The sequence below is a fragment of the Zalophus californianus genome, chromosome 17 (genome assembly GCF_009762305.2).
Source record: "Zalophus californianus isolate mZalCal1 chromosome 17, mZalCal1.pri.v2, whole genome shotgun sequence".
Taxonomy (NCBI): Eukaryota; Metazoa; Chordata; class Mammalia; order Carnivora; family Otariidae; genus Zalophus; species Zalophus californianus.
The window spans coordinates 43,531,221-43,552,240 of NC_045611.1; the positions used below are offsets into that span (position 1 = coordinate 43,531,221).

Consider the following 21,020-nt stretch of genomic DNA (forward strand, 5'->3'; position numbering starts at 1 on the left):
TGTCATATTTATTCACAAACCCCAGTACAGCCCCCTCCCGGGACTCAGGAAATCTGCCCCCCGCCCCCAGCTCCTCCGGGTCATTTCAGCTAGTATGACAACAGGAATGTCAGTCTGCTGAGTGAGGCCAGTGCATCAGTTTAGGGAATGATGTTGGCGATGCTCTGGAAGAGAGGAGAGAGGAAATGAATGCAGGGAACACAGCCCTGAGGGGACCAAGACCTCTGCCCTCACGTCCCCTAGGGAAATGAGGGGGGACATGGCCATTAGCTTCTCAGGCCCTAGGGGTTGCCTATGTTCTGCGGAATGTCTTCAGCAAAGTGGCTCCTAGATTCAGGAAGAACAGGGAGCCAGCCCTCCCAGGGAGAGGTGCCAGGGCCCTGTGGAGGGGCCCAGAAGCCTTGTCTGTTTTGCCTCAGAGGGTCCCCTGGCACCCCCATAGCCCAGGAATAAACAAGGCTGTGCCCCTGGGTTCCGGGCACGGTCCACAAGGGCTGTTCCACACCCTCCTCCTTTTGCCCCAGGCTCATGCAGCCATGCACTACATGCAAAGAGAAAACTGCAAAGCTAGGATTTTGCTCTGCGCCCAGGGTAGGGACCAGGGTCCCCCAGGAGGCTTTCTACTGGGGAGTCCCGTCAGCCAAGGAAAGCCCAGAGCTGCAGGTTCCCACCCCCCAGCATACTGCTATAAGGCAGCAGAGGGCCCCACGGTGGGTTGAGGTAGGGAGGGAATCCGATGAGAAGCGGTGAGCACACGGAGGGGATGGTTTCAGCAGCGCGCCTCCCTCGCTGGCCTCTGGGGGTCTGTTTTGCCAGCTTGCGTTTGCCTCAGCAGGAATGGAAAGCAGCCGGAAGAGGAAAACAGGGTGTAAGGGGCAAAGAGCAGGTGAAGAAAGGGAAGGCCAGAGCTGGGAAACAGGTTGGATGGTGTCTGCAAGGCTGAGAGTGTGTCCACAGTGAAGTTATCCGTGGACAGGCAGTGGGAAGGGAACTTGAGACTCTCTCCAGAGACAGAGAGCAGAAAGTTGAAACCTCCCAGCACTCACCTTCCACAGAGCTGGAATGTTGATGAAGGGCTTGTTGACCGAGGCCTAGAATTCAAGGGCAAGAGGGTTGGTCCCCAGAATCCATCCCACCGCCATCGTAGGGCGGCCTTCCCTCCCCCTACTGAGTCCTTGCTGTGCCCCCGGGGAACTTACTCCAGATGCTACTGTTGTGGTTGCGCCCCCTCCGTGCTGGCCGGTGGAAACGCCTGGGTGAGTGCCCTGCGGACGAAGCCCAGACTGTCATTACAACCCCTCAGCCCTTGAGGATCTCGCAGGTTCCTCTTCCCCGGTGACCTGCCGCCCTCTAGGGGCTGGGGTGGGAGGCAGAAGCTAACCCCCTACCCCCTCATTACCCAGAAAGAAAACCCAAAGCCCATGTCACTGTGGGAATTCTGTGAGACGGGAAGAAAAGCCTGGAAGGATGTCTGCCCCTCCTGACTAGTCTTCCCCCAATTCCCTTTTATTTCAGTGAATGAAACGCCCTCAGTCGCTGAGAAGGGCCTGAATGGAAACTGGGAAGGGAACCCAGACGACCCACGCAAACCCTAGAACCATAGTTTAACCTCAGCCCCGACCTCAGCTCTACCCCGTCTCTACCCCCTCTGGCCTGGTCCCTGACTTCGGTTGATCCCTGACCTCATTTTCCCCTCAGATACTCAGCCGTGCCTTTGCCGCTGCTAGGGCCAGCTTGGATCCCATAACAAACCTCCCCTTCCTGACTCCTTCCCAGTGAAGCCTGCCGTCTGACTCAGAGCCCGTTCCTCTGCCGTGCACACTTCCTGTGGAGTCCCTTCCTCCTCAGCCACCCAGCCCTGGGTCCTCTGCCTGCGGCCCGCGTGGCTGTCGGCTTCCGGGTCTGGGCCAGTCCTCCAGATGGTGTCCCAAAGACTCCTCATGGAGATTGGAGAGTGGGGAACTGAGGCAGGCAGGGGTCAGGCTTCTGGCCCGCTGTGAATGGCGCCCCTTGCCTCCCCCTGGCCTCCAGTATTTGTTGCCTCTACAGAAATCCTCCTGGAGACCTCCCCTGATGGAGCAGTGTCGGGGGGAGGGGGGGAGACAAAGAACCCTGACCTGTGATTGGCCAGACCTGCTCGCTAGCCACCTGACCTTGGCAAATCCCCTTAAAACTCACTTCTATCTCCTTATCTGAGAATCGGGGAGTCAACATCCTCACCCTGACTACCTCAGAGGCTTGTTATGAAAATTAAACAGAAGAGGGCTTATCTCCCAAAGCCATTCCTCATGCTTACTCTGATGCTCTGGGTTTTCTCAACACTCGCTCTGTTTGCACTGCACAAGATCTTGACTCAGTAATCATTTCCTGTTCCCCAGGAGAGGCTTCATGTTCCTGTCTTTACACCTCCTCAACTAGGAGGGCAGCTCCCTGAAGTGCGAAGGTTCTCACTGTCTGATCTAGGGCTTTGCGGACAAGATGGTGTGACCCATCTGACCAGCAGAGCACCAGCTCCTTTGTAAGGAGATGGAGAGGAAGAAAGGGAACGTGATCATAAAGCTCCCCAAGCTTCTTTCACTGAATGAAGGCTACATGGACTACCCAAATGTCCCAAGGGCTTAACCTCTCCCTCCCCCAGCCCCTTCTCCCCATTTCCCCACCCCTGTTCACCTACATTCAGCAGCTGGTTGGCCTCCTTGCCGGCTTGGTTGACCCCATTATGAACATTCTGCTGCAACCTGTCCACCTCCTTCCCGGCCTGGCCAGCAGCATGGTGGACACCTTGGCCAAGTTTATCCGCTTCCTTTCCAGCCTGGCCAGCAGCGTGGTTGACCCCTTGGCCAAATTTCTCTGCCTCCTTCCCGGCCTGGTTGACCCCATCGTGGACCCCTTGGACCACTTTGTCTGCCTCCTTTCCGGCCTGTTCAACGGCATGGTGAACTCCCTGGCCAAAGTGCTCCACCTCCTTCCCAGCCTGGTTGACCCCAGGATGGATCCCTTGGACTATTTTGTCTCCCTCTTCCCCAGCCTTCCCTGCAGCATAATGAACATCATGGCCAAATTTCTCTACCTCCTTCCCAGCCTGGTTAACTCCGTGGTGGACCCCTTGGGCTATTTTGTCTCCCTCCTTCCCAGCCTGCCCAGCAGCGTGGTGGATCCCCTGACCAAATTTCTCCGCCTCCTTCCCAGCCTGGTTAACCCCATGATGGACCCCTTGGATTATTTTTTCTCCCTCTTTCCCAGCCTGCCCACCAGCATGGTGGATTCCCTGGCCAAACTTCTCCGCCTCCTTCCCAGCCTGGTTAACTCCATGGTGGACCCCTTGGACTATTTTGTCTCCCTCCTTCCCAGCCTGCCCAGCAGTGTGGTGGATCCCCTGGCCAAACTTCTCCGCCTCCTTCCCAGCCTGGTTAACCCCGTGATGGATCCCCTGGCCAAACTTCTCCGCCTCCTTCCCAGCCTGGTTAACCCCGTGATGGATCCCCTGACCAAACTTCTCCGCCTCCTTCCCAGCCTGGTTAACCCCGTGATGGATCCCCTGACCAAATTTCTCCGCCTCCTTCCCAGCCTGGTTAACCCCGTGATGGATCCCCTGACCAAACTTCTCTGCCTCGTTCCCAGCCTGCCCGGCAGCATGGTGGACCCCCTGGCCAAACCTCCCCGCCTCGTTCCCAGCCTGGTTAACGCCATGATGGATCCCCTGACCAAACTTCTCCGCCTCCTTCCCAGCCTGGTTAGCCCCATGATGGACCCCCTGACCAAACTTCTCTGCTTCGTTCCCAGCCTGCCCAGTAGCATGGTGGATCCCCTGACCAAACTTCTCCACCTCCTTCCCAGCCTGGTTAACCCCATGATGGACCCCCTGACCAAACTTCTCTGCCTCGTTCCCAGCCTGCCCGGCAGCATGGTGGACCCCCTGGCCAAACCTCCCCGCCTCGTTCCCAGCCTGGTTAACGCCATGATGGATCCCCTGACCAAACTTCTCCGCCTCCTTCCCAGCCTGGTTAGCCCCATGATGGACCCCCTGACCAAACTTCTCTGCTTCGTTCCCAGCCTGCCCCGCAGCATGGTGGGCCCCCTGGCCAAACCTCCCTGCCTCACTTCCCACCTGGTTGACCCCATGATGGACCCCCTGAATCACTTTGTCTGCCTCCTTCCCAACCTGTCCAGCAGCATTGTTGACCCCATGGGCAAACTTCTCTGCCTCCTTTCCTGCTTGTCCGGTGCCACTGTTGATCCCATGGGCTACCTTGTCCAAGCCGTTGTTGAGCCCCTGGACGCCTTTGTCCAGTTCCTTGCCGGCCTGGCTCCCCACGTGGCTAAGTCCATTAAAAACTTTTTCCACTTCCCTTCCAGCGTGAGTGATTCCATTATTGATGCCTTCCAGGGCCTTGCCCACCTCTCTCTCTGCATTGCTCAGCCCTCGGTTGATTCCTTCAATGACCTTCTCAATGGGGTCATCATTGGCCGCCCATCCAGGAAGGGCCCCCAGTAGCAGTAGGAGGGAGCAGGAGCTGACCAAACTGGCAAGGTGCATGTTGTTGGCAGGGTGGGGAGGATGCAGAGAGGAGCCAGAGAAGCAAAGCTGCTATTTATACTCTACCTCCCTCTCTCTTCTCCACCCCTCATGACTCAGTTACCCCTGTGAGGCACTGACTTGGTCCCCAGTCAGGGAGGTATTTCTCAGGGAGCTTGAGTTAAGCAATGCAGAGGAGGAGGAAGAGAAGGTGAGTCATGAATGGAGAACACTCACGTGTCATCTTTCCTCCTTGCCCAGCTCAGGCCCTCCACCCCAAAGCCCAGATGTCTGCCCTTCCAACCACCCCCTCTTTTCATTCCTCACCCACTATCCAGGCCTCCTCTCTCCCAACCTCACCTGCAGTCACCCCCATCCCCAGGACCCAGGCCTAGTTCTTCACTCCTCTCAGGGGATCGAAGGGTCCAGTTTCCCCAGCAGCAAAAGTCTAGGAAGATGGGAGGCTCAGTCAGGGGGGAGGAGAGCACTCTTGGGGAGTTGAGGGAGTCTTCAGACCTTGCTGTCACTGTTCTCGTTGACACCCCCCTACGCTTACTACGTCCCAGCCCCACGGGTCTTCTCCCCGGTCCTCAGACACCCCGGGCTCATTCCCGCCTCATGGCCTTTGCACATGCTGCCCTCTCTGCCTGGAAAGCAGAACTCACATCTTCACATGGTGGGTTCTTTCTTATTCTGTTCTTGGTTCAAATGTCACCACAAAAAAAAAAAAAAAAAAAAAAAAAAAAAAAAAATCCCTGGCCGTCTCTGTTATCCTGGGTGATATCATCGTTTTGTTTTTACAAGCACTTACCACGATCCAAAATTATCTTTTATACTGTCTGCCTCACCTATCGGATTGTAAACTTCCAGAGGACAGGGCTTTTGTGTTGGCCACTGCTGTATCCCCAATTTTTAGAACATTGCCTGGGGTTCAGTAAATATTTATAGATTGAACAAATGGATGGATTTAAAGAAGCACTCCAAAAAGGTATGGGATGTAAGTACACATAGTATGCTTGCTAAGGGAAGCCCAGGGAAGACAGGCCAAGCCCGGGTCTCAGAGGGTGCTGGAGAGAAGGGTGCCTGGGTCCCCAGAGCAGCCTGGGGCCCCTCGGGGAGGCTTATAGATTTTGGAGCCGGGACCTTGGCCTCCTGCTTCCCAGACCTTGGGCGAGGGCAGAGGACCGATTGCCATGAGCTGGGACAGGACGCAGTGTCTCCTGAAAAGCCGGTTGAGGCAGCCACGGGGAGGGGCTGAAGACCTGGGGCAGCAGGAGACTATCAGCCAGAACCTGGGCTGGAGGCCAGGGGCTCATCCTTCCTTCCCTCCTCCCCCTGGGGCCTCCTCGGTCCCAACCTAAAGCCCCAAGCGTTGACATGGTGGCATGGGTTGGAGGGGAACGGCTGGGAGTCTACCCTGGGCATGAAGAGGGTCATCAGAAGGAAGGACAGGTGGTGGCTGGGAGGTCTGTGGCAGCGTAGCTCTCTGGGGCTAGAAGCCGGCCAAGACCAGAAGAACAAGAGCCCAGTGGGTGGGTAAGTCGGGTGCAGGGGTGAAAGATATTTGGGTTTGGGTGCCAAAGGGAGAGACAGAGAGGGGGTGGAGGTGGGATTGCAGGTGGGAAGGAATGTGTAGGGTGTGAGCTGGTCGGGGTGACAGAGGTATGTGTGTGGGTTCCCCAGGTGTGGTGAGAATCTGCATGGGTTTTCAGGCTTTGCTCAAACGAGGGTGACCAGGCCCACTCCCGCCAGAGGACCCACGCTTCCACTCCAGGTCCTGGACACCCAGGCCCAGAGACCCAGGAGCTTCTGCCACTTCTAGGCACTGCCTAGAGAGGGTGACTAATCATGCCACCTCTCCAAGCTTGAGCTCATTAAATCTGTTTCCCAGTTTCACGCTCCAGGGACAAAGCCAAATCCCTGGGCAGCCTCAGGTGTGGCTCTCCTGCCCTTGTCCAGTGCCCAAATGAGGGAGTTTCCCATGCCAGGGGATTGCAGGGTGGGGAAGGGTGGGTGGTGACCTGCCGAGTCCTAATCCATCCTGAGATGGAGAGGTGGGGTTTCTCCTTTTGAAATGTACTCCCATCTTCTCCTTCCACCCCTCTCTCGGCCCATGCCGCCATCTTCTGCCAGCCCCGGTCCCTCTCGATCCAATTCCCATTTGCCACTGATTGATTCAGGACTTTGGCATCTGTCCCCGTAAGAGATTGGCCTGGAGTTGTCCTTTCTTTGCCGCCCCCCGCTGGTTTGGGTAACGTGAGCCTGCTGCTTTTCCAGAGCGAGTGGAGGAGGTTTCCGTGGCCCAGCATCAGGGCGCTCCCACAGAGCACTCCCAGGAAGTGTGCTGGCCAGCCTGCGCGGCCTCGGAGCACGAGCCCTGCCCAGAGCCCCTCCGCGCGAGGACTGCCACCCGGCTTCCCTGCTCTGGTTAGGATCCGCACCAGTTCCCCATGCTTTTTGACAGATCCTGCCCATAAAGTCATCTGGATTTGAATCAGCCTCGGGGAGCGTAGATCTTAACTCCGGTTCTTCTCTTGTTATTGGCCTACTCGCTCAGCTTTGCCATTTCTGTTTGCACCAGGGTTGATCGTTTATATTTTCTAAGAAAATTTTTAATTGCATCTGGCTTTTCACATCTATTATTGTAAAGTTGTACAAAATCGAGCCCCTTTCAGTCCTGGTTTTATTTGTGTGCTCTTCCACGCCCCGCCTCCTCCCAACCCCCATCACATGTATTAAGTTTGTCCCCCTTTGTTTAATTAATACCTGCATTTTGGTCTTGGGCCATTGAAATTCCCCATCTGTACACCGATGTATTTTCAGTTCCACCTCTCTGGACCATCCAAGCAGGAGAGCCTCACCCTCACCCTGTCCCACTGTGGGTGCTTGGCGAACTGAGTTCCCGTGAGGACTTAGGGAAGGAGGAGATTATGTCATTCTGCCCCTTCTTGCTTCCATACCACTGTCCGGGATGATGACTCCTTCCTGGCACAAACCGCCACACCCCCTAAAACTTGGTCACAACTGTGTGTCAGCCAGCCCTGCAGGTGAAGGCGCCTATCTGTGAATCACAGATGTGCAAACGAGCCTCCACCACCCCCCCAACCCCCCACCCCCATGCATTAGAGGAAAGAGCCATCTGTCCTGTTCTTCCCCAGAAGGTGCTTTGTGCCAGGCACGGTTCTAGGCGGCGGCAGAGGCCCCGTGCTGAACAACGGGACACAATGAGCATGTAAATCAATAAGTGGATCATGACAAACTACTTGAAAAGCCACAGGTGCGGTGAGAGGATCTGGCTTGGAGGTCACTTAAATTTAAGATTGGGAGTCGGAAGACATGGGAGGCAGCGATATTTATATACGCATTCTGGCGTCTGAGTGAGCACCCACAGGCGCCAAACCTTCTAGTCACTGGGATACAAAAGTGAAGGTAGACAAGCACTCTGCCCTCCGACAGCTTACAGTCTGGTGGGCAGAGACAACTGGCAAGAAAACGAATAAACAGGATGATTTTGAGACAGAGACATATGCTGTGAGGAAAACAAAAAATGTGGCAAGAGGGTAGCCATGGAGTAGCTTTGACACAGGAGCATCTAACCCAGGAAGGGAAGTCAGAGGAGGCTTCTGGAAGATGAGCAGATTGAGGGGTGAAGGCCACGGCGACAGTAATGGAGGAAGGAGAGAACTTTACGTGGGGAGTTAGGAGGGCCCCTCTTAAAAGGGTGGAACCAGAGGGAAACCGGGAGGCCCCCGAGCAAGGACAGGGCAGGGCTTTCCAGGCAAGAGAAAACAGCCAGGGTAGCTAACTAGCCAGAGGAGGGTCAAGGAGCAGCCCAGAGCCAGGGAGAAGGAAGGGGAGGGGGAGAGAAAAGGGCCTTGAGGACCAGTGTAAATGGCCTGGGGACGGTGGGGCTTGGCACGCGGACGTCACGCTGTTGGCCGCCGCCTCTGTGACATCACCGGGCACTGTGACGTCACGGCGAGAAGCTCCGGCCCCACTAGCCCGAGCGCCCCGCGCCTCAGTACATCGCGGCGGTCCCCGGGCGGCTAGGCCATGAGACCTTAGGCCATGTCGAAACGCGACATCGTCCTCACCAATGTCACGGTTGTCCAGCTGCTGCGACAGCCGTGCCCGGGTGAGGGAGGCGACGGGGCGACCCCGGGGAAGGAGAGACAGGGCGGTCCGGAGCCCGTGCGGCGCGCGTGCCCGCCTCGCCGCGTGCACGAGGGAGGGGGCAGGAGGCGGACTGAGGCTCCCCATCCCTCCCTCCCTCCCTCGCGCCCCACCCTCCCTACCCCTGCCCTGCCCGCCGAGTGGTTTCTGTGGCGTTGGTGGTGGGCCAGGGAGCGGGTTTCCACCTGCCTTGGCGCCGCTAGCAAGCGTTGGGAGGACGGAAGCAGGGGCCGGAGCCGCGTCTACGAGGGCGCATTTCTGGGGATGGACGCTCCCGTCGTCCAGCGCCAAAGGGCCGCTTGGGGGTTGGTGGGCTTTGTCCTCTCGGGCGCTGGGAACCTGCCAGGGCCGCGCCAAGCACCTTCCAGGCGTGCGCGCACTGAAGCCTCACAACCCCCCGGGGAGGCCAGTGTGTTTACTGTCCCCACTCACGGAGCGGGCACCAGAGGTAAGAGAGCGCAAGCCGCCTCCCTCGGGCTCTCAGCACCGGAAAAGCCGAGTTGGGACTCGGAGTCCCCTGCTGGCCCCCACTGGGCAGCCCTACCCCATCCAGCCAGAGGTGCGCACACACACACACACACACCAGCCGGGTGAACCCAGGTCGGCCCGGAGGGCAACCCGCATTCCCTCGCCGCCCCCGCACTGGCCGCAGGCCGGGGTGGGCGGGACGCCAGGGTCGGGGGCGGGGGGAAGGACCCCCAAGAAGCAGCGCCCGCCCCGGCTGCGAACCTCCTCCCTGCTCAGCACTCGCTCTGTGACCTCGGGCCTCGGTTTCCCCTCTGTATGGTGGATTTCTAGCGCATGCCTTACAGCACTCAGTGAGCTGGTGCACCCAAGAGCTCCGCACAGCACCTAGCCCATGGCGGCGCCCAGGAAATGGGAGCGGCATCCTAATTAGGAGAGGGCGCCTGGGCTCTCGTTTCACCTACCAGGTGATGCTGCATCACTGAAGCCCTTCAGGCTCTTCCTAGTGCAGCAGCTTTCCTCCAGCCCAGGCACCCCACCCCTGACTGACTGGGAGGAGAGAGGAAGCCTGGGGGACGGTGGGAGAGGAGAACCATCTGAGCTTTCTTTTGAAAGGTCGAGGAGTGGGCTCAGATTCCCACTCAACCCCCATGGACAAATCTCCCCCTTTCCTGATAGTGGAAGCAGAAACCCCCCAGGAACGCAAACATCCTAGGGTAACCAAAACCACGGGGCCATTGCTGCAAAGAAACACTCATAATACCTTTAGGAACCGGTATTGCCACAGGAAACCCACAGCCCAGGCTCAGGCCACGTGGTCTGAGGCAGCCCCTGGAGGTCAGGGGGACCCACAGGCCAGCTGGCCCATGGTTCTAGCCCCACCACCTCCCAGTGCCTCTGACCCTGGCGCCAAGAGCAACAGTCACCTTCCACCTCCAGCCCCACTCCAACCTCTCCTCTCTTCCTCACAAATACTCTTAGTAGCAACTTCCTCCCTCTGTTGACGTCAGCACCTACTGGGTGGTGCAATCTGAGTCCTCACAGTAGCCCCCGGGCAGAAGGTCAGACGTGGCACCAGCAAACAGGCCAGAGAGGTCATTAACTTGCTCAGGACTACACAGCTGGCAGGCGGCTGAGCAGGGGGTGAGAGTCAGGCCTGCCTCCCAGATGGAAACCGTCTGCTGGCCAGCACCCCCCCCCCAACTGCGGCCTCCACGTCTCCCCTCCTCGCCTCAGGCCCTTATGGGCAGCCCGGCTCGCACACCTCCAAGTGCGGGGCGGGCGGGGGGGTTTCGAATGCAGTCCGGGAGTGGGAGTGTGTACGTTTGGAGAGGTAGAAGCTGTTGTGGGTTTCCTCTATTTCCTAACTACTCTGAGGATAAGAATCACCTGGAGTGCTTTTAGAACCAGGATTCCTGGGCCTCAGTGTAGACCCACTGAGTCAGATTTCCCTGGGAAGAGGCCTACCCCGGGGTTCTTATCATAACAGCTTGGGGTCCGCTGGGTTGGAACAATTATCAGACGAGTTTGGGAAACAATCTTTGAAATACTCATGTAAGTGGACTGTTTCCTAGACTCTCTCATACGCATTACCTCTATCACCTCACTTAATCATCGCAGTGACTCTGAGAGAGAAGTGCTATCATCTTCCTTTTACAGAGGAGGAAACTGAGGCACAGACAATATGACCCCAAGTGATTGTTAAAAAGACATGTGCACTGAGTTAGACCCTCCGGGAAAGGGGCCCTGGCACTGGTATTTTAAAGCAAGCCCACCCCCTGTTCATTGTGTGGATCAGGTAGGTTGGGGAAACAGCTAGATGGTTAGCCGCCAGGGGCCAGGAGCCAGCAACGGGTTCTGGGTGGCCAAAATGGTTCATTCTCTCCCACTGTGATGGCACAACTCATTGCCCCCACCCAACCCCCAACAGTGACCAGAGGACCACCCCCACCAGAGCCCAAGGTTGAGACAGAGCAGGAGCCCCAGCCTGAGCCAGAGCCCAAACCTGAGCCAGTCAAGGAGGAATCCCCACTTCCTCAACCTACGAAGCCTTCTGTGGTTCAGAAGCTGACAGTGGGCATCAATGGGTGAGTTGGCCCTAGCGCGAGCCATTCCTGAAGTCTTAGGGCCCGGCCTTTCCTCTGGTGGCTGCCTGGGCCATCTCCCCCATTTCTCACCAAACAGTGCCTTCAGTCTGCCCACCCTTAGGAAACACAGGGGAAAGGCAGACAGGGCTCCACCCTCAGAGAGCTCACATTCTGGTGGGAAGACAGCAAAGAAGGAACACGACAGTTCAGTGATGCATGTCGTGAACAGTGTGGAAGTCCAGTGAGACCGGGGAGTGCGGCGGTAGCCAGCTCTGAGCTCAGTGCACAAAGAACGGGCAGGAAGTCAGTGTATGCGCGGAGCAAGCCAGGGAGGAAGGGGGAGGGAGGTGGGAAGCTGGCAGGCACGGTAAGCAGTCTGGATCTGGTTTTACTGATGGAGAGCCATGGAGGTGTTCAGGCCAAGTGACATACTCTGACCTGAAGCTCTAAGAGGATCGATCCAGGCTACAAGGTCAGGAATAGGAGGGAGCGATGATGGTTAGAGGAAGCAGGAAAAGCGGTAGGAGGCTGAAGAGGACATCTGGGCAAGAGAGGACAGTGCCCGCACTTTGCCTTCTTTCCCCAGACTGAGGAGTCCCCCCCAGCCCCCGAGGGTGCACCTCCTCCGTCATCCCTTTCGCTTCCATCCCCTCCTCTGCCTGCCAGCAGTGAGGATTCTGAGCACAACCCCCACCACCCTTGTCCCTGGACAGATTTGGACGCATCGGTCGCCTGGTGCTCCGCGCCTGCATGGAGAAGGGTGTTAAGGTGGTGGCAGTGAACGACCCATTCATCGACCCGGAATATATGGTGAGCGGCCAGCAGAGGGGAGAACTGGGAAAGGTGGGGCCAGAGCGGGGAGCAGAGGGGCGCCTGGGTGGCTCAGTCGTTGAGTGTCTGCCTTCGGCTCAGAGTGGGGAGCAGAGCTCCGTGGAAGGTTCCTGGTTGCCATGTGGAACCTTCACCACCGGCGGCGGCGGGGCATGGGGGGGTACTCCCTAGGGTACCCCTTGGGGTACCCTTGGCCACCCAAGACTGGGAGCCCTCCTGTCGCCCACAGGTGTACATGTTTAAATATGACTCCACCCATGGCCGGTACAAGGGGAGTGTGGAGTACAGGAACGGAAAACTGGTGGTGGACAACCAGGAGATCAGCGTCTTCCAGTGGTAAGCATGCCTGCAGCAGATTAACGCTGGGGCTGTGCGGAGGACTGGAATGGGATTCCAACCTCTCACACTGGGGGGCGGAGGCCTGAGCCCAGACCCCCCAAAACTGTGTGCGCGCTTGCCTCTGGGTACTGGGGCAGACAGGGATCGAAAAGAAGTCCCTGACCCCTAAAATGGTTAAAAAAAAAAAAGCACTAATCTAGAAAGGTGTCCCACTCTACTCAAAATACTTTTAATACACATGTACATGTTTTCTCACAGGCATGTCAACTCAGTATGTTTAACGCTCATCTTCTGATTCTCCTTAAACCCCCAAACCTAGTCACCTCCCTCCCCAGGAAATGGCACTGCCATCTAGCCAACCCTTTCCACTCTGTCCCTAAACAGCAGCCAGAGGCCTTTTAAAAACATCAACTGGCCTCGGTTAAACCCTCCAACGGCTTCCCATCCCCTCATGAATAAAATCCCAGCTCCTGCTGGGGCCCCCAACACCATGCGCTGCCCCCCTGCCTTCCCATGTCATCCCCCCCACTCCGGCCAACCCCGGCCATCCCCGAACCGTACTTTACCTTCCTAATGTGAATTAGCAGCCACCGCTGGCCCCCGGGCGGCATGCGACTTTCCCACGCACACGCACTCCCCCGCGCGCTCGCCCTGGGGCGCAGTCTCTCCCGGCCCCGCGGCTTGTACTTGTGGGCAGGAGGGCTTGTGATGAGGTGCTCAGCGCTGCACATGGGAGTGGGAGGGCGGGTGGAGGCGGGGACTGGAGACTCCGTGCGGATGAGAAGCTGCTGGACCCAAGTTTGGAATCTGAACACCAAACACCATCCCAGCGGAGCTGCTCAGCCATCCCCTGTCCTTTCGGTACTCGGCCCGGCGCTCCTGCCACCCGGGGCATTCTCCCTGCCTTCTCGGTCCCCACACAGCTGCCGCCTCAACGGGCACCCTGCACCCACGTGCTGCCATCTCTGGTGACTCCAGCAGCGCTCCGCCGTCCCTAGCGGTGGAGTTCTCCGGGCACTCGGTACAAGCCATGTTGCTTGCATGCTTTACCCCTACCCCACCCCTTCCTAGTTGGGTGACCTTGGGCAAGAGATTGAACTTGTCCTAGCCTCAGTTGCGTAGGGCATCTGATGGGGATGATGCTCACAGCCCCCACAGCGGTAGCAGAGAGCACAGCCGGTGGTAACAGGTGTGTGGGGACACTGGGAAGGGCATTCCCCACAAAGCCACAGCCTCCTCGCCAGGAGGGCCCTCTCGCTTCGTGTCGCTATCACTACTTTGGGCACCGCAGACTCTGGGGAGACTTAATACTTCCTGGAAGAATGAACGAACAGAATCCTCAAAACAGCCCTCTGGGCAGAAGGGCAGCGCCCAGGAGAGCCTAGAGAAGGGGCTGGGATCTAGGATGCTGTATTTTCCCCTCCCCTCTGCCCTGGGGCTGGCTCCTCTGAGAAATGCCAGTAACAGTACTTACTCCTCAGGTCACCAGGGTTCAAGGGGTCAATAGAGGTAGAGCACTTAGAACATGGGCACGTGGCAGGTGTTCAGTAAACTTGTGTAGAATGGTTAACAAACAAAACCCACAAACATTGATTGAAACCCTATGGCGGGAGCAGGCTCAGTGGCATACAGTGGTCTAGAAGACAAGACAGATGCTAACAAATCATCAGAGAACATACACTGTTGTGATAAACCCTGTGAGGGGAAAAAGTCATTTACTGCTTGTTGGCTAAAGCCAAGTAGAAAACAGCAACATCTAGATGTTTGATGTTTCAAATACAAACATTTGCTATCGAGTAGAAATGTGAAATTCTCAAACAGGAAACAAAATCTCCTTTCCCTCTTTTTTCTTTTAAGATTTATTTTCTTTATTTGAGAGAGAGAAAAACAGGGGGAGGGAGAGAGAAATCCAAGCAGACTCCGGGCTGAGAGGGAGCCCAACACGGGGCTCGATCCTATGACCCCCGAGATCATGACCTGAGCCAAAACCGAGAGTTGGCCACCCAGGCGGCCCTCCTGTCCCTTTCCAATGTAAACCACTATCCACTGCCGGCCCGGGCGCTGCCTCAGGCTTCAGCGCTCCCCCCGGGGAGCTGCTCCCGGGGCTGCAGTGTGTCTTCAGAGAGCTACCCAGGCTCCGGCAGCAGGACCTTGGTGCAGGAGCCGCGTGGTAAGGAGGGGCAAGGAGGGCGGTGGGAAGGCTGCCAGGGCCGGGGACCAGAAGCAGCAGGACAGGCCTTGCCAACCTGGGGTGCATTCTGGGCAGCATGGGTAGAGCGGGCCCAACCTGGCTGGGAGCGGTCAGGGATGGTCCCCCTGGGGGGCAGAGGCCTGAGTCAGGAAGGCACAGTAGGGGTGGCCAAGAAGAGAAAAGTGGCCCACGAGGCGGAGTCAGTGATGAAAGGGGACACCAGCAGGGTGGAATCCAACAGCTACGATGTTGGGCTGGGGGCGGGGGCGGGGGGGGGGGGGCGGAGGGAGAGACGGATGCCGGCCAGGCAGGAAGGCGCCTGGTCAGCTTCTGGAACAGTGAAGGCCATGACGGCCAAGGCCAGGCCGTGCAGGCAGACTGATGGGCGCTGCCACCCCTCCACAGCAAGCAGCCCCGAGATGTTCCCTGGAAGTCTGTCGGGAACCCCTTTGTGGTTGAGTCCACTGGCGTGTACCTGTCCTTACAGGAGGCTTCAGTAAGTGGGGGACAGATGCCCGGGGCTGGGTGCGGAGAAGGCATGTGGAGGTGGCACTCGAAGGGGCCCCTGACACCTGTGCTCCTCCTCTAGGACCACATCGAGGCAGGTGCCACGCGTGTGGTTATCTCTGCACCCTCACCCGATGCGCCCATATTTGTCATGGGAGTAAACGAGAAGAACTATAATCCGGGCTCCATGAAAGTTGTCAGGTAACGGGCAGCAACATTCTGAAGTGTGTGGGTGGCACCCACAGGACATGCCGGCCTCCCTCTCTTCACCCCCACTCAGTAGACCCCTGGTGCTGCTTCACACCTCCCCTCCCAAAGCCCTAACGCCCTCACGTTAACATTTCCCTGAAACTGTAAGAACAGCAGGACTCCCGGAGGACATGCTTGGGGAGCTTCCCCAGCCATACCTCTGGGGCACCCCCAGTGATCCCGCTCATCCCCATCCTGACTGCCACAAAACCAGGCCTGTGTGCATCACCCGAGAGGGAGGGGAGGGTGCAGGGCTGGCTCTGCGACTCAGCTCACAGTGCCCCTGCACACCCGCACCGTTTCAGCAATGCCTCCTGCACCACCAACTGCCTGGCTCCCCTTGCCAAGGTCGTCCATGAGCAATTTGGGATCGTGGAAGGGCTGATGGTGAGTCGGAGAGAGGGGCTAAGGCAGGAGGGGTGGCAGGGAAACTCTATCTCTCCTTCCCAGGACTTGCCTAGGGTGTGGGGTGAACAAGGAGAGACGGTTTCGGGAGGAAGAGCCAAGTGGTAAAGTCTCTTAAAACACCGGGCAACTTGCAGACAGGGCTGGACCCTTGGCCTGCACATGGCCCTCCTGTGGTCTGTGGTGGTGGTCCCACCAGCCTCCACACCTGGGTCACCACCTCAGGCCTGGGAAAAAGAGGCAGGGGAGCTTCGGAGGAGGAAGGCCTCACCTCGGCCTTCTTCTTCCCCAAGACCACAGTTCATTCCTACACTGCCACCCAGAAGACAGTGGACGGGCCATCGAAGAAGGCCTGGCGAGACGGGCGGGGTGCCCACCAGAACATCATCCCAGCCTCCACCGGGGCTGCCAAGGCCGTTGGCAAAGTCATTCCAGACCTCAAAGGGTATGAGGGCAGAAAGCTGCAACCAGGGTCAAGGGTACACCCCAGGAGGACTGGACTGGCCCCCAATCCCTGAAGTGTCTATTGAGGGGAAAGCAGGGACAACGTGGGATGGATGGAAAGGTCCTGGGTTCTGACTCCCACCCCTAATGTGGGATTCTCCAGGAAGCTGACAGGAATGGCATTCCGGGTGCCAACCCCAGACGTATCTGTTGTGGACCTGACCTGCCGCCTGGCCCAGCCTACCTCGTACGAGGCCATCAAAGACGCCATAAAAGCAGCAGCCCAAGGGCCCATGGCTGGCATCCTCGCCTACACCGAGGATGAGGTAGGGGCTGAGGAGGGGGATCCTGGGAGGAGCCCTCTGGGGAGGAAACGTGATTTTCCACTTGCCAAAGAGCTGCTCACCATGTATCAAGACAGGGACTGCAGGGCTGGGAAGGTCTGCTCTTCCTGCCTCAGGGTCTTTGCACTTGCTGTTGCTTTGGTCTGGGTAGCTTTTCTTCCAGGTGGCCACATAATCTGCCCTCACCTCCTCCAAGTCTCTACTTCCGTTTCTGTCCTCAGTAAGATATTCTCTTTCTGGCCCTTTCCCTTACCTGAAATTTCATTCCATAGTCCCTGTTGGCCCTGCTAGCATGTACACCACAAGAAAGCAGGGGCTTTGGGACTCAGTGGCTCCAGCCATTGATTGTCCGGGGGCCTGGCACCCCAGCAGGTGCTCAAACTTCACAAGCTTAGTGAACAAGACAATGGCTCCCCTTTTTCAACCCTTGTTCAAGGCAAGGCATGGCCAGGGGCCTTCCCTGTGAAGAAAGGATGTCACCATGCTTTTGCTCCCAGTCGTGCCACCCTCTGGTGCTGTCTCTGCTTTAGCTCCTACAGCTCCGCTCTCACACAGCCACCAGGACCTCTTGTTTTAAGGAAAGCAGATCACATCCTCCCACTGCTGAAAACCTTCCTCTGTGGCCTTACACCACACCACTGAGGCCAAACCCTCAGGGCCCCTGTGCTGTAGCTCCTTCCACCTCAGGCACTGCGGAGGGCCCGAGGTGACCAGATCCTCCTAGACATCCAGACCCAGCCTCACCGTGTGCCCTCCGAGAGGGCCTCTATGCGGCCAGCCATCACGACGAAGACCTGCATCACTGCCAGCATGTGCACTGGTGCAGCGTCAGGGTGTCTGCGGTCTTCGTCCTTTGGCCGCAGGCAATGCCCCCGCGTGCCTTCCTCACACCGTCCCCAGAACCTGGACACAAGCAGGGCTCCACCAGATATCGTAGATGAAGGGATGTGCCCATGTGCCTAAGAGTCGGGGCCTGGGCTCCTGGAGGCCCTTGCTCCGCGACCCACACTTATCTTTGAAATTCGGACGCCCAGGTCGTCTCCACTGACTTTGTGGGCGATACCCACTCGTCCATCTTCGATGCTAAAGCCGGCATCGCGCTCAACGACAACTTCGTGAAGCTCATTTCCTGGTGAGGGGGGAGGGGCCCGGGGGCGTGGGGAGCGGGCCAGGAGCGGTCTGGAGGGACTCCCCTGACCCGCCTCCTCCCTCCCCAGGTACGACAACGAATACGGCTACAGTCACCGAGTGGTGGACCTCCTCCGCTACATGTTCAGCCGCCACAAGTGAAGCAGGATGGCCCCTCCTCCGCTCCCCCGGGCGGGAACCCGTATCTCCCGTGCCCGCTGTCGCCTCCCCCGGGGAAGGAGGGTGCCCCGCTGTGAAATAAAAAACGCAGAAAGCTCAGAGCCGCGCCCGTGTCTCTGCGCCGGTCACCACGGGGTCACGGCGCGCCCCGCACGGAAACCCGCTCGACCTGCGCGCGCACGCGCGCGCGGACCACCGCGCCTTGCCTCCGAGCCTTGCTCCGCGCCGGCGCACTGGGGTCGCGCAGGCTCCGGGGGCCGGCCGCGGGCCGTGACGTCAGTGCGCCGGCGCCGGCCGGCCTCCCGCTCCCAGAAGGCCGCGCGGGTCGTGGCGGAGGCAGGTGGGCGCCAGGCCCGGGGCTCCGGCGCCAGGGAGGCGGAGGGAGAGACCCGCGCTCCGGCGGGCCCCGGGCGGCCGGCGCCATGACCCTGTTCCACTTCGGGAACTGCTTCGCCCTGGCCTACTTCCCCTACTTCATCACCTACAAGTGCAGCGGCCTGTGAGTGCGGGGCGCCCGCGGGCGGGAGGGCGCGGGCCCGGGCTAAGCCTCACCGCCCGCTCCTGCAGGTCTGAGTACAACGCCTTCTGGAAGTGCGTGCAGGCCGGGGTCACCTACCTCTTCGTGCAGCTGTGCAAGGTGAGGGCTCCCGGGTCCCCCCGGGAATACCCTGGAAGACGTGCTCCGGAAGGGGCGGAACTTGGGGAGAGGTCTCGAAGCAACTTTTGTATAGCACTTTAGTAAAATTGAGAAAACTCAGTTGTGTGGTGGAGCGTTTTGTATTTTGAGGAGGCGCGAAGGAACCCCAGGGTCCACACGGTGCTCCTAACACTGCTGGGGTGCCTAGCCCCGGCACCTCCATGCCTGACCCGATCGCCTGGGATCACCACAGAACCCAGACTTCGGACCCCAACCCTCTGTCTCCCCTGATCCTGTAATTTCGCCCCCTTTCTGGTGGTCCCCTCTCCACAAGGGTTCCCCTGAACCCCAGAGCCTTACCCTCCACATCCACACTGACTTTGTACATATCCCACTTGGTTTATTCTCCGCCCCCCCCCCCCCCTTGCAGTGATCTCTGTTTTCTGTTCTCAGATGCTGTTCCTGGCCACTTTTTTTCCCACCTGGGAAGGCGGCATCTATGACTTCATTGGGGTGAGTGGGGCAGGGAAGGGGGAGGGAGTGCAGGAGTGGGGCCCCCTGGCACCTGTGCTCACTGAAGCCTCAACCTGACCCACAGGAGTTCATGAAGGCCAGCGTGGATGTGGCAGACCTGATAGGCCTAAACCTTGTCATGTCCCGGAATGCAGGCAAGGGGGAGTACAAGATCATGGTTGCTGCCCTGGGCTGGGCCACCGCCGAGCTCATTATGTCCCGGTGTGTGCAGCAGCCTGGAGCCCAGATTCCTGAGAAAGGACACCTGGGTTCTAGGGAGGTGCTGGAGGGCGGGGGCTCAGATTCTGAATGCTGAGGGTGTTTGGGTGCTGGAGAATCCCTCCCTTTGCCTTCCTTAGCTGCATCCCTCTGTGGGTTGGAGCCCGGGGCATTGAGTTTGACTGGAAGTACATCCAGATGAGCATTGACTCCAACATCAGTCTGGTACGCAGCCCTGCTCTCCCACACACCTTTTTCCAGCGGCTGTGCTCTCCCCCCCAAGGCCTGGCCCTGACTTCCTGCTTCCCTGCAGGTCCATTACATCGTGGCATCTGCCCAGGTCTGGATGATAACACGCTATGACCTGTACCACACTTTTCGGCCAGCAGTACTCCTGCTGATGCTCCTCAGCGTCTACAAGGCCTTTGTCATGGAGTGAGCTGCATGGGGTTTGAGGGTGGGTCCAAATGGGGGTGGGTTATCTGTTCTTCTCTCATGGTGATGTTTCCCCACAGGACCTTTGTCCACCTCTGTTCCCTGGGCAGCTGGACAGCACTGCTGGCCCGGGCAGTGGTGACAGGGCTGCTGGCGCTCAGCACCCTGGCCCTCTATGTCGCTGTTGTCAACGTGCACTCCTAGGCTCGGTGCCCCAGACATTCACACAACCCTTTCCCCGTCTCCAGGTTTCAGTGAAGTAAACAGTATTTGGAACATTGTTTCTGCCGCCATCTCTCTCTCTCTGGAACTGTCTACCAATACCACGTTCACCAGGTTCTAGAGGCCCTTGTTCTGGCTTTGAAGCCAGGTAGATAGGCTGGGAAACTGGCCAGCACTGGTTTGTTCTATATTCTACAGCAGTTCCCAGGCTCCTCATTTTCCCAGCATAGAAGGGCTTGGAGAAGATAGATCATTTTTTTATTATTATTATTTATTTATTTGACAGAGACACAGCAAGAAAGGGAACACAAGCAGGCAGTGGGAGAGGGAGAAGCAGGGAGCCCGATGCAGGGTTCAATCCCAGGACCCTGGGATCATGACCTGAGCCAAAGGCAAGACGCTTAACGACTGAGCCACCTAGATAGATCATCTTTGAGCAGTTGCAGAGACCGGGGCCCTCGGGGAACAGGTGATAGAAGGAAGCTAGAATCCAGGAATACAGTTCTTGGGAGGCTTTTCCTCGCAGCCTTAACATGGCCCTTCTCTGGCTGCTTACCTCCTAGGCTCTCAGCGCTAATCTCCCCTTTTGATCCACGCTTTGTATGGCAGCCAGGGGGATCAGTCTGAAATCCCAGTTTTATTAGTGCACCCTCCTTGTCTACAACCATCTAAGACTCCCCATTGCACATTAAACAGTCCAGCCACCTGAACTCTGGGTTTTGCTCTTGAGGGTAGACTTTTATGATTCTGAGCTCTTCAGTCCTTTGGTTTGGTTCTGTAGTCCTCACAGCAAATCCTGGCTAGAGTCTTCTCAGGGTGGGGTCCAGACACTGCTGCAGCCGACTGGCACAGTAGCTGAGCCCACCAACTTGGATATTGTCCTGGAGGCTGCCCTCCCTGCCTCTTGTTTCACAAACTCCTTGGGAGCTTCTTGGGTGCAATGAGAAACCGCCCCCCTTATGCAGAGAGTAGAGAGGGGAAAGGTGGCCACTCCAGGTTGGTAGGTGGCAGGTTTAAGAAGCAAGGGAACTTTTCAAGGCTTTTCTTCGGGTTGCAAGACATCTAGATCTCTGCACCCACCTGCCAAATCTTAAAAATTTAGATCAGGGCCTTAACTGGGTTTAGTCACATACAC

General features: G+C 58.0%; 3 protein-coding genes across 3 annotated transcripts; 2 read left to right on the top strand and 1 right to left on the bottom strand.

Moving 5' to 3' along the window:
- SBSN (suprabasin) lies at positions 1 to 4,570 on the bottom strand. Its single transcript, XM_035725028.1, has 5 exons — positions 4,250 to 4,570; positions 2,675 to 2,920; positions 1,200 to 1,265; positions 1,047 to 1,091; positions 1 to 164 (listed from the first exon to the last, which is right to left on the bottom strand). The coding sequence occupies exons 1-5, from the start codon at positions 4,535 to 4,537 to the stop codon at positions 141 to 143; spliced, it is 669 nt and encodes a 222-aa protein (XP_035580921.1). The 5' UTR covers positions 4,538 to 4,570; the 3' UTR covers positions 1 to 140.
- A 3,926-nt stretch (positions 4,571 to 8,496) lies between these two features.
- On the top strand, positions 8,497 to 17,958 carry GAPDHS (glyceraldehyde-3-phosphate dehydrogenase, spermatogenic). The gene is made up of 11 exons (XM_027617876.2): positions 8,497 to 8,651; positions 11,085 to 11,241; positions 11,955 to 12,051; positions 12,302 to 12,408; positions 15,008 to 15,098; positions 15,192 to 15,310; positions 15,664 to 15,745; positions 16,057 to 16,208; positions 16,371 to 16,533; positions 17,586 to 17,683; positions 17,769 to 17,958. The coding sequence occupies exons 1-11, from the start codon at positions 8,585 to 8,587 to the stop codon at positions 17,839 to 17,841; spliced, it is 1,206 nt and encodes a 401-aa protein (XP_027473677.1). The 5' UTR covers positions 8,497 to 8,584; the 3' UTR covers positions 17,842 to 17,958.
- Positions 17,959 to 18,151: 193 nt separating this feature from the next.
- On the top strand, positions 18,152 to 19,944 carry TMEM147 (transmembrane protein 147). The gene is made up of 7 exons (XM_027617944.1): positions 18,152 to 18,358; positions 18,427 to 18,496; positions 18,950 to 19,009; positions 19,095 to 19,231; positions 19,369 to 19,453; positions 19,542 to 19,663; positions 19,744 to 19,944. The coding sequence occupies exons 1-7, from the start codon at positions 18,282 to 18,284 to the stop codon at positions 19,865 to 19,867; spliced, it is 675 nt and encodes a 224-aa protein (XP_027473745.1). The 5' UTR covers positions 18,152 to 18,281; the 3' UTR covers positions 19,868 to 19,944.
- The last annotated feature ends 1,076 nt before the right edge of the window (positions 19,945 to 21,020 follow it).

Coding starts and splice junctions, on each gene's coding strand:
- GAPDHS (XM_027617876.2), top strand. CDS start 8,585: ATGTCGAAACGCGACATCGTCCTCACCAATGTCACGGTTGTCCAGCTG. Junction 15,746..16,056: donor GGATCGTGGAAGGGCTGATG/GTGAGTCGGAGA, acceptor TTCTTCCCCAAG/ACCACAGTTCATTCCTACAC. Junction 16,534..17,585: donor TCGCCTACACCGAGGATGAG/GTAGGGGCTGAG, acceptor TCGGACGCCCAG/GTCGTCTCCACTGACTTTGT.
- SBSN (XM_035725028.1), bottom strand. CDS start 4,537: ATGCACCTTGCCAGTTTGGTCAGCTCCTGCTCCCTCCTACTGCTACTG. Junction 2,921..4,249: donor TCAACAACGGCTTGGACAAG/GTAGCCCATGGG, acceptor GCCGTTGAACAG/GCCGGAAAGGAGGCAGACAA. Junction 165..1,046: donor ACATTCCAGCTCTGTGGAAG/GTGAGTGCTGGG, acceptor CCTCTCTTCCAG/AGCATCGCCAACATCATTCC.
- TMEM147 (XM_027617944.1), top strand. CDS start 18,282: ATGACCCTGTTCCACTTCGGGAACTGCTTCGCCCTGGCCTACTTCCCC. Junction 19,010..19,094: donor GCATCTATGACTTCATTGGG/GTGAGTGGGGCA, acceptor CCTGACCCACAG/GAGTTCATGAAGGCCAGCGT. Junction 19,232..19,368: donor GCCGAGCTCATTATGTCCCG/GTGTGTGCAGCA, acceptor TGCCTTCCTTAG/CTGCATCCCTCTGTGGGTTG.